The sequence below is a fragment of the Cydia strobilella genome, chromosome Z (genome assembly GCF_947568885.1).
Source record: "Cydia strobilella chromosome Z, ilCydStro3.1, whole genome shotgun sequence".
In the NCBI taxonomy this organism is placed as follows: domain Eukaryota; kingdom Metazoa; phylum Arthropoda; class Insecta; order Lepidoptera; family Tortricidae; genus Cydia; species Cydia strobilella.
In genome coordinates this window covers 22,272,748-22,284,951 of record NC_086068.1, presented here as the reverse complement: position 1 = coordinate 22,284,951, position 12,204 = coordinate 22,272,748, and the positions used below count along the sequence as shown (strand labels likewise).

Genomic DNA, 12,204 nt, shown 5'->3' with positions numbered 1-12,204 from the left:
TGTCCATAGGTTTAGATTTTTCAAACGAAGAGCTGTGGCAGCCGCTTCTCTCTGTATGTATATGTGTAGTGACAGGAGTTCTAGCATTATTGAGCCGCAGTCGGAGTAGTTCTCATGCAGCCCGTTGCAGCCACACATGCTAGTCTATGTGTTTTATTTAGTTTGTCTATTACTGTGGTTAGCTGGGTGCGGGGCCACCACACCACCGCGCCGTAGCTGATCATTGGCATTATTACCATTTTGTACAGCCACAGTATAATGTGAGGGGCAAGTCCCCATCTTTTGCCCACCATCCGGGCAATTGCCAAAAGGCTACTGTTGCTTTGTTCAGTTTATTGTCCACGTGTTTGTTCCAGTTCAGTTTATCGTCCAGGATTATGCCTATATACTTTACATCCTTTGAAAGTGTCAGTTTTGTGCCAAAAAGTTTTGGCATTTCGTATGAACCCAGTTTTCGTTTGTGTGTTAGTTCTAGGACTTACCTTTTTCTCTTTTTCAAGCTCCTTTTTGTTGACTTTGTCTTCTTTTTTGCTCTTTGAAGGTGACGAGTCTTCAGACGTTCTCTGTAATAGTTGAAGTAATGTAAAAATATGTAAATTCCAAGGCGGAAACACGATGGGAATGTATGTGAAGGAAATATATCCCACACTATTTTTTATTGTTTGATCGTATTAAAAAATCCTAATTAAAAGAGTTAAAGAAGTAAAAACGGTATTATAAAAATACATGGCAGAAATTATTGTAGCATAGGTACTTTCGAAATAAATAAAAAAAGAACTTAAAACGGACCACTTTATTAGATGACTAGTACTTATTTATACCACAGCTAAAAAATCCTATCCTAATCCTATGTGACCCACAATACAAACATAGACAGGAATATCTGTGATGCAACGATTGACTTGGCCAGTTGCACCAACCACACTTAATAGACTGATCAACACCACTGAGCAAAGAACTTTGAAAATTCCCATACAATAAAATTTAGCGACCACTTTAATTGTGACAGATGGTTAGGTGCAACCGGCCCTAATAAGTAGTGCCTGCTCCACGGATGTTATCTTACCTCTACTTTATTTAAATCTTCTTCTTTAGCGGTTTCAGCTCCTTCCTCCTTCTTTTCTTCCCTACATTAATGGTGACAGATGGTTAGGTGCAACCGGCCCTATTTAGTGCACTGCCTTATGGGAATATAGTTCAGATCCGGAAACCGCTACCAAATTTTAGTATGTTATTGGGCATGGTACTGGGTCTCCAAAACTGCCGGGAGACAGCGGCGCCGGCCATCTACTTCAGCGGAATGACGTCATCAAAATGACTCCCGCTTCGTTGCGAATATTGCATTTTGCACCCAAACTATACATTGCACATACACGTGTGGAGTATTAAACGAAAGCCAATAAAATATTATATATTTCACTAATACACTATGTACCAAAATATACAATAGTTTAAGAGAAATTTAAAAATAAATAAAAAAGATGGAATTTTTTTTCGATTATTTGGGTTTTTCAACCAAACCAAAAGTCGGACGTTAAAGCAATGTACTACAAAATTAAAGCTGATGTCTCAAGCCATACACTGATATCAAAATAATCAAAATCAGACCAAAAATGTGAAAATTATGCATCAAAATGTAGGTATTTGCCAGAACAAATGCATTAAAGTTAAAAAAATCGAAATTGGTCATTTTCAGGATATATCGCATAAGCTTCTAGTATGTTATTAGCAATATAAAAAGGATCATAAAACTGCTGGGAGACAATCTCTATAGTGCCTGAGTAACAAATAATGGCGTCGTACATGTGACCGCTGCCGAAATTTGCAAAATCTAAATTATAACTATATGAGTCATACATACACGTGTGCTATACCAAACGAAAGATTATTAAATATATTATGATTCGTTAATACATTATTTATAAAAACAATGTATATTTTAGGAGAAAAGCTGCCAGCCACTTTTTTTGAGAAAAGTTCGTGTATATATATTTTATAGCTCAACTAAAAACGTTATAACAATATTGCGTCTAATATAAAAGAAACCAGTTATTCTATACGTCACAGCTTAAATTTTTAATTTCTGATAAAAACTGTGGAAATTGTACAAAAAAAAACTAAAGCGCGCCAACAATTCTACCTTAATGCGCTCATATTATGCAAAGAATAGTCCTAATTATCGGGTATTAAATGAAAGAACATTACATAAAACACATGAAAACGATATTTTGCACTGGAATTATAATTTATAAATTGAATTTATTTGATAAATAAGCAAAACAACGGTTTCGTTTAGTACCCAATCTCCTCCTTTGAAAGTCGGTTAAAATTTAAGTTTAATTTTGTGCACCTGGCCTACAAAGGCGAATTAATTGACGCCTCATTTATCAAAATCAGTTCAGTAGTTCCATGTAAACAATACATTAAACGTAGACAGCAAATTTTGCCTATTTATATTGTCTGGGAGAGGACTCTGACTTCTGTAACAGGTTTTTCCCCTCACTTATGCATCAAAATGTAGGTATTTGCTAGAACAAATGCATTACAGTTAAAAATATCTAAATTGGTCATTTTCAGGATAATTCGCATAAGCTTCTAGTATGTTATTAGCAATATAAAAAGGATCATAAAACTGCTGGGAGACAATCTCTATAGTGCCTGAGTAACAAACAATGGCGTCATACATGTGACCGCTGCCGAAATTTGCAAAATCTAAATTATAACTATACCATGAGTCATACATACACGTGTGCTATATCAAACGAAAGGTTATTAAATATATTATGATTCGTTAATACATTATTTATAAAAGCAATGTATATTTTAGGAGCTACAAACAAAGAAAAACCACTTTTTTGAGAAAATTTCGTGCATATATATTTTATAGCTCAACTAAAAACGTTATAACAATGTTGCGTCTAATATAAAAGAAACCAGTTATTCAACTATACGTCACAGGTAAAATTTTTACTTTCTGATAAAAACGGTGGAAGTTGTACCAAAAAAACTAAAGCGCGCCTATAATTCTACCTTAATGCGCTCATATTATGCAAAGAATAGTTCTAATTATGGGGTATTAAATGAAAGAACATTACATAAAATACATGAAAACGACATTTTGGAGTGGAATCATAATTTATAAAATGAATTTGAAAAAAAATATTTAAAAAAAATACTGACAGAAGCAAGTACAAAATAGGTGTTGAAGTCCGTGACTTCTGAGCTAGGTAAAAATAGTTATTTGTTATACAAGGGTGCAAAGTTGTATTTTACCCGCGAGTGTTTCAACACACGAGAAATAAAATACATTTGCACCCGTGTGTAACACAAAACTTTTCCCCTCACTAGCTCGGAAAACCGTCTTTTATCCTTTACAACAAGCGGGGAAAAACGCATTTTATCCACTAGTGGGGAAAGTAATTTGACCTTGGATGGAGCGTGTTTAAGTAGCTTGACAGATAACAAAACGTAAAACGCTCATAATAATAGTTCGTTCGATATTAATTATCTTTAAATAAATGGTTTGAGAATCTAATAAAAAATACCAAATTCAGCTTTATTTAATAATTTTAAGTCATAAACCTGCAAATTCCATAAGAAACGTTAGATTTTTTATAATGATATTAAATATAATTCTGAACGCACAAGTTGAGTCGATGCAATGAGGGCTATCGCGTATGAATTCGCCGCTAGGGGCGCTAGTGTAGATGGAGGTCTTTTCCATAGTTCGAAATGTCAAATGTCATTTGTCACTTCAATGACTGACAGCTGTTCTATAGTCTTTTGGACCACCATCAACAGAGGCGCCAACTGGTGGGCAAAAAAACGATAGCCCTCATTTCAAAACGCATCCTTGACATTTCATACGTCAGAACAGAAATGTCAACATTGTCAACAAAATTTTTACTTAAAAACACTTCTCACCGACTCACGTAAAAATCAGAATTTCCAGTGTTTTCTGTTATAATATCGTAAAAAAATAAGTGATTCCAGTGATGAAGATGATCTAACGTCTGTGGATGTTGCACTTTCCTCGCTATAGTGAGGGGAAAAGTTTTGTGTTACACACGGGTGCAAATGTATTTTATTTCTCGTGTGTTGAAACACTCGCGGGTAAAATACAACTTTGCACCCTTGTATAACAAATAACTATTTTTACCTAGCTCAGAAGTCACGGACTTCAACACCTATTTTGTACTTGCTTCTGTCAGTATTTTTTTTCAAATTCATTTTATAAATTATGATTCCACTCCAAAATGTCGTTTTCATGTATTTTATGTAATGTTCTTTCATTTAATACCCCATAATTAGAACTATTCTTTGCATAATATGAGCGCATTAAGGTAGAATTATAGGCGCGCTTTAGTTTTTTTGGTACAACTTCCACCGTTTTTATCAGAAATTAAAAATTTTACCTGTGACGTATAGTTGAATAACTGGTTTCTTTTATATTAGACGCAACATTGTTATAACGTTTTTAGTTGAGCTATAAAATATATATGCACGAAATTTTCTCAAAAAAGTGGTTTTTCTTTGTTTGTAGCTCCTAAAATATACATTGCTTTTATAAATAATGTATTAACGAATCATAATATATTTAATAACCTTTCGTTTGATATAGCACACGTGTATGTATGACTCATGGTATAGTTATAATTTAGATTTTGCAAATTTCGGCAGCGGTCACATGTATGACGCCATTGTTTGTTACTCAGGCACTATAGAGATTGTCTCCCAGCAGTTTTATGATCCTTTTTATATTGCTAATAACATACTAGAAGCTTATGCGAATTATCCTGAAAATGACCAATTTAGATATTTTTAACTGTAATGCATTTGTTCTAGCAAATACCTACATTTTGATGCATAATTTTCACATTGTTGGTCTGATTTTGATTATTTTGATATCATTGTATGGCTTGAGATATCAGCTTTAATTTTGTAGTACATTGCTTTAACGTCCGACTTTTGGTTTGGTTGAAAAACCCCAATAATCGAAAATTTTTAAATTTCTCTTAAACTATTGTATATTTTGGTACATAGTGTATTAGTGAAATATGGAACATTTAATTGGCTTTCATTTAATACCCCACACGTGTATGTGCATTGCATAGTTGGGGTGCAATATGCAATATTCGCAACAAGGCGGGAGCCATTTTGATGACGTCATTCCGCTGAAGTAGATGGTCGGCGCCGCTGTCTCCCGGCAGTTTTGGAGACCCAATACCATGCCCAACAACATACTAAAATTTGGTAGCGGTTTCCGGATCTGAACTATCTCTTCGACAGTTTCCCATAAGGCATAGTACTAATTATAAGTAGTGCCTGCTCGACGGGTGCCTGTTATCTTACCTCTACTTTATTTAAATCTTCTTCTTTAGCGGTTTCGGCTCCTTCCTCCTTCTTTTCTTCCCTACATTAACGGTGACAGATGCTTGGGTGCCACCCGCCCTATTAAAAGGACTGCCTGCTCAACGGGTGCCTGTTATCTTACCTCTACTTTATTTAAATCTTCTTCTTTAGCGGTTTCAGCTCCTTCCTCCCGTCCGTTCTTTTCTTCCCTACATTTCTTGGCTTTTGTTTTGTTCTCTTTGTTCTTGGTAGCTTTTTCAATGTCAGCTTTGTTTGGCTTCGTCTGCTTCGACTCCTGTTGTTTTATCTGCATACTTTCGTTACATTTTACAGATTCCAGTGAGTGCTCCAATTTATTTGCTTTGTCGGATTTATTCTACAAAAATACGATTATTACAAATATTGTGTCAACAAAAGAAAATACCGCCTGGAAAATTCTCAGAAAAATCTGATGATAGTTACTCTTTCACAGCCACATGAAAAAAACCTTTTTTTTATGATAACAAGTATTAGTCCGTTTGACAGTGATGCAAACCTATAGTATTTGCACCTCAGCAGCTTGAACAAGCCTACTTTCGTCACTCCCTGGAGTGGACTGGATAAAAAATAAGTGCATTCCCGTTGCCAGAGAGGTTTCGGGATTATACTGAGCAACTTTTACTATAGAACCAACCCCGAAATCGCGAAAAAGAATTTGGCAGTTTCATACATTTTGATCGGTCCATTTTCTATGGGAAGGTCAATTTTTATTTCGCGATTTCGTGGTTGGTCCGATAGTAAAAGTTGCTTAGTATAATCCCAAAACCTCCCTGGCAACGGGAATGCACTTATTTTTTAGCCACCCTGTATAAGTATGTAATGTACGTTGGATTGCCTTACACGGCGGCAATACTTTCTGTAGGTACCTAAAACACACGGTCGAACCTTCTTAGCACAGTCCGTACCATGTTTGTCGGTACATTATTATAAATCCAATGCATCTATGTGCCGTCGTATTTTTTAAAGAGCTATTTTTACTAATTTTCGAACTGTCCATTAACGCAAGTGTGGAATTGGGTGGACAGAGTTATTTCCAGTAGGTACTACCTTATCCATAGAACTTCATTTCCAAATATAAAACAATTCATGGACCATCTACGGGGTTAAACTTTTTACCTTCATGCCAAATTTCACCTAAATCGGTTCAGTTGTAAACAACTGACAAAGCCGTGAAAAGGTGACAAAGAGACAGACAGAATTACTTACTTTTTTATATTAGTATAGTTGTAATGTAATTTATAGACATAAAGCTGATTATTTTTGACCGGTATTGTTAATATTTGGCTTGGCACCGACTTCAAACTTCAGTTGGAACCGCATATACTTAATAAAGGACAATATTTTATTTTATCCTTTTTGAAGTCGGTTTTCTTTTTTATGTAAATTTTTCATTTTGTTTTAACCTAACCTAACCCCCGATCCCTCAATGCCCAACCCCTCAGTCCCCGATCCATCAACTCACCGCCAGAGATGTGACTTATCTAAGATACAGATACAAGATACAAAATACGTATCTTGTATCTGTATCTTAGATACTTTTAAGAAATTTATCTTGTATCTTGTATTTAGATACTTTCCGTTGGTATCTTAGTATTTTGTAAATACTTTTTTTACCAAGATACTTTTATAATTAAGTTCGCAGTTTTATTTTCAAAACGCACGCAGCGTGTTGTAACTAAACGCAGCTTTACTTTTCTTCTTATCAACTTTGAATATTGTAACCGTCTTTTAAGGCGGTTAAAATTTTCGCGGTTCATCGCGAAAAAAGTCTCAAGTTCGTATGTGCCCGACTCGCTCACCTAAATGTCATTTAACCGTAGAACGAAAGAGACCGCACGTCACAGTGATATGACTAGGACTAGGGAGAGATTTAGTATTTGCCAGAGTATCGGTTTTTTAAAAATCGATTCGGAATTCGTATGATTTAAACGATCTACCTATTAAAAAAGTCGAAGTCTAAATGCCTAAAATACCTACTTAATTTAACAAAAATCAAATTTATAATTTATTAACTAAACGAGTTTGTTTTTATTAGGGTTCCGTACCCAAAGGGTAAAAACGGGACCCTATTACTAAGACTTCTGTCCGTCTGTCTGTCATCAGGCTGTATCTTATGAACCGTGATAGCTAGAAAGTTGAAATTTTCACAGATGATGTGTCATAAAAACAGAATAAAATGAGTATTTAAGTGGGGCTCCCATACAACAAACGTGACTTTTTTGGTACGGAACCCTTCGTGCGCAAATCCGACTCGCACTTAGCCGGTTTTCACTTTGCTGTTGGCGTAAGAAATCTATGCTTCGATTCAATTATATATTTGGTGTTACTTAGTCCCAATTTGGGAAATTTGATAGTTAGATAGTAATATAGTTTAGTTACTACTAAACTAAGCCAAAATCAGAATGTTTTGCAATTAATAATACAATACACTACATTTTATGTAACACAATTTATTAACGTAAATTAAATAAACCTTAAAACAAAAAAAAACCGGACAAGTGCGAGTCGGACTCGCCCAACGAGTCCAACGCCAACTCCGTACTTTTTAGTATTTGTTGTTATAGCGGCAACAGAAATACATCATCTGTGAAAATTTCAACTGTCTAGCTATCACGGTTGATGAGATATAGCCTGGTGACAGACGAACAGAGAGACAGACGGACAGAGGAGTCTTAGTAATAGGGTCCCGGTTTTCTTTTTACCCTTTGGGTACGGAACTCTAAAAAAATGTGTTTTATTTCAAAAAGTATATTATCTTTAAAAAAGTATCTTGAAAATACGTATCTTGTATTTCAAATACAATTTCCAGAAGTATCTTGTATCTGATATCTTAGATACTTGACTTCCTAGTATTTTGTATTTTAGATACTTTTTATAGGGTATCTTGTACATCTCTGCTCACCGCCCCCTCAACCCCCAATCTCAGACCCCCCAAACACCCCCTCTACCTTCACCTCTCAGTCTTGGTTGCTTCCAACACTATCTACATCAAAAATCATAATACACCCAATTATACGAGGAAGTTCCACATTTCGTCCTTGGTCTTACCACAAGTTTGACATTGATATATTCGCTATCGTGTGCGTAACTTACTGTCATATTAGTGCGAGCGAGATGAATAAAAAGTAAGTTACGAAGACGTTGGCGAATATGTAGTGTCAAACTCGTGGTTAGGCTACAGTTGCACTACATTAAATTGGTGGTTTTTTGGAGGAAATGCTTGAGTTACTTTAGAAAACACCGAAATCACCTTACACGTGCCTTTAAAAATTGGAGAGTTCCCTCAATTCCTCATGGATTACATCGTCAGATCAAAACCAAAAATATTACGAAAACACCTTCTGGACCGCGACGCGAGCCAGGCGCAAATTACGTCAGTCATCGCCTCCCGGGCGAAAACTCGTATAGCGGTTAACGGCTATGTATGATGAACCCTCGTGAACTTCAGCTGCTGCTCCGTTGGTGGGTTGAGGAATGGAAGCTACCGAAACGCGTAACACGGTCGTTCCACCGCGATACGACCGGCTGACGATTTGTTTTATTAACAATACCATCTAAACTATCATCTGACAAAGTATCAAACGGGAGGCGATGACGCCGATGACTGAAAAGAATTTTCTTTTTTACATGTTCATGTGACCAGCTGACGGTCTTTACACAGCGATACAATCGGCTGACGATTTTGTTTACTTACAATTGCATCTAAACTATCATCTGACAAAGTATCAAGCGGGAGGCTATGACTAAATTTTTTTATAGACTATTTGCTGCCATTCCTCAACCCACCAACGGAGCGCCAGCTGACGTTCACGAGGGTTCATCATACATAGCCGTTAACCACTGTACGAGTTTTCGCCCGGGAGGCGATTGGTCATGGAAATATGTTCCTGGCCCGCGGTCTATTAGAGGTAACTTCTTTCAAACAGAAGAGGAATTACTGAAATCGGAACACGGGTCTCGGAGTAATCGGTGAACATACATTTTAAAAGAATAGCCACAACCGAATACAGAACCTCCTCCCTTCTATGAAATTGAAGTCGGTTAAAAAGACCTAATGTGATTGCTAGTTAGTGTTCCGTGCAAAACTTTGTTTTGACAAACGGAACACTTATTACTTGATTACGGATTACTTGCAAATCAGTTAAATGCGTTTTTCTCAGAGACCGTTTGACATAGATACCTAAAATTTGAAACAGTTATAGCAAGTACCACCACTAATATTGTAAATAAGTCAAAACCGCTTATTTCTTATTTTAGGGTGTAATTTAGGAGGTTGAGAGGGGTAACCTGTTTTTTTTTTTTGTAAGAATCGAGTGGGTTACCATTAGAAAGCTTGCAAAAAATTGATTCGATGGACTGATTTTGACTTCATTTTAGACTGCAGTAGTTTCGATAAAAAATGCATTTAAAGTTGCAAGTTTTCATACAAAAAGATTCTCCTCTGTCCTGGGGATTTACGCAAAAACTATAGGTAACAGGCAGCTAACCAGCCAGTAACCAATTAAATCGAGTATGGAGACGGCGGGAAAATTATCAGGTTAACCTTATCTTTATTAGTTTGTTAACTGCAGCCTGGTCTTTGGTTACTTAGGTTAAGTTACTAGCTTGGATAAGCTTCTCAGACTGGTAATTTCATATTAGAAAGTCGTTTTAGCGAGAAAGATCTTAAAACTTTGGCATTGAAATTAATGACTTATGTGTGTGACACAAAGTTTAATTCAACTTGCTTATTTTTGTGGGTTATTTCATTTCTTTGTAATAGTCTACTAAACGCATGAGAGAAAAAAAGATCTAAAAAATACAACCTTGTTATAATGCAAATAAGCTTTAATTTCGAACGGGCTTTCCAACCAATTTTTAAATTACGAATTCCGTTCTTCACTGTCGTTTTGTTTTTTTACACAATAAAGCACATAGAGTTAGTAAGACGTATAGAGATAACAATGTCATTTAATATTTATTAGATAGTGTCTAATTCGTTGAAACAATATACACAATATCCCTTTGCATTAAGTACGATGACAGTTCACTATCTGATTAGTCAAATTACTGTCAAGTAAACCTGGATAAAGGTTATGTGATGGGCAGATAGGAACCTTATACATATTACAAATGAATGGTCATTTATAGGTACAATATGATACAACACAGTTTCATGGCAATAAACTATAAAAGGCGTTTTACCTAGTTCAAACGAATTTTATGTAACACCCCAGTGAAAACCCATTTTCACGAGTAAAACTAGTTTTCCAAACCGCATTTTCACTAGTTGTAACTCGAATTTTTCAAAACTATTTGTCGCAAAAGTACATGGTGAAACCTAGTTTTGACTTTTCGGGAATACGCATTTTCACTAGGTGAAACTAGTTTTCACGGTAGGTATTCTGCCAGAGATCTGAGCGTCACATTACGTTCGCGGCTACAGGCAAACTCAAATCATATACGCACCTAAATGTCTCAAGTCTTCTTCGTATATACCTCTTATTAAAAATTTCGGTAAAGGGGTATTTGTAAGAAACGAACCTAAGTGACGAAAACTGACTTTCCATTTTGAGCCGCGTCCAGTCTACAAGTTTCAAATACTATGTTAATAATTGTCATAGGCTGTTATCATAACATGAGGTTGTATACCTACTTACTGTTTTTGACGTATTTAGTTATTCACGTACGAAGTTGTTATTTGTCATGTTTATTCATGAAATAAAACTATGAAAACGGATTATATCGCGTATATTCACAATCACAACACCTACAGATACCACAATACCTATGACCTATAGATGACACAATTCCTGAGGCCTGTAAAATGCAATACCCCTCTACAGATTGCAGGAGTGTACAGGCTGGACTGTGAGTGTGGCCTATCATATGTCGGGCAGACGAAACGGAGCATTTCCACTCGGGTGGAGGAACACATAGCTGATGTTAAGCACCGTCGACCTAGGTCTGCAGTCTGTGAGCATGTCATGGATAAAGCCAATCACTCAATCAAGTTTGATAAGCCTCTGGTTCTTGCCAAGGAGAAGCGTTACATACCCAGAATGCTGCGCGAGGCCATTGAGATTAAGAAATATCCAAACTTTAATAGGGAAGATGGCTTTTCTCTACCACCAGCTTGGGATCCTATAGTCCATTTGATAAAGGAGCAAGCGAGACAGACTGTGAGACCTTAGTGTTGGATGATGTTGGACATTCTGAGTATAATATGTTTTGAAAAGAGCCGAGTTTGTTGCCGGTCCCATATTGGGATACCCTCCTACAATTTAGGAGGGAATTAAATCTTCTCGGGTCCGTGGTGTAGGGTTGGAGCCGGCGTAGTTTTTATCGCGTATATATATATATATCTTTACTTGAAATTAATTGTAGTGTATAACTAGCCTTATGAACCGATTTTGCATGTACAACCAGCCTTAAAGTTTATAGTGTATGATTGTTCATTATTTTTATTATGTGGGTATTTTTGCACTTTGTAATTTTTCCTCAGTCACCCGTTGACCACGAACGCTGTAAAGGGTTTGAAACGTCGGGATGTATTATAAATTCAATATACGCGATATAATCCGTTTTCATAGTTTTATTTCATGAGTAACTATCGCGGTAACCAAAGACAATATTATGACATGTTTATTGTCGACTTTGACGTTTACATTGATCGTCATTTTGGTGTTTGGTAAATAAAGATGTAAAGAGAGAGTTTCGTAAATATATTATCTTTTTGCTTACATAAACCAAATGGACCGTTAATAACAAGATTTTTATCAATGTGAGTTGGTGGTGTGAATGAGAGTTAAGAATCACAGGCAAGCGGCAACC

General features: G+C 36.1%; 2 protein-coding genes across 2 annotated transcripts in view; both read right to left on the bottom strand.

The window, feature by feature from the left end:
* Window positions 1-12,204, bottom strand: part of LOC134754305 (proton-coupled amino acid transporter-like protein CG1139) — a 522,474-nt gene that overhangs the window by 330,674 nt on the left and 179,596 nt on the right. The gene's annotated exons all lie outside the window — the stretch shown is intronic.
* LOC134753708 (GRB10-interacting GYF protein 2-like) overlaps window positions 1-12,204 on the bottom strand; it is a 145,443-nt gene that overhangs the window by 54,847 nt on the left and 78,392 nt on the right. The window contains exons 17-18 of the mRNA XM_063689647.1: window positions 5,495-5,728; window positions 483-563 (exon numbers count right to left, since the gene is read on the bottom strand). Of these exons, the coding sequence (XP_063545717.1) occupies window positions 483-563; window positions 5,495-5,728 (315 nt within the window). The remainder of the gene's footprint in view (window positions 1-482; window positions 564-5,494; window positions 5,729-12,204) is intronic.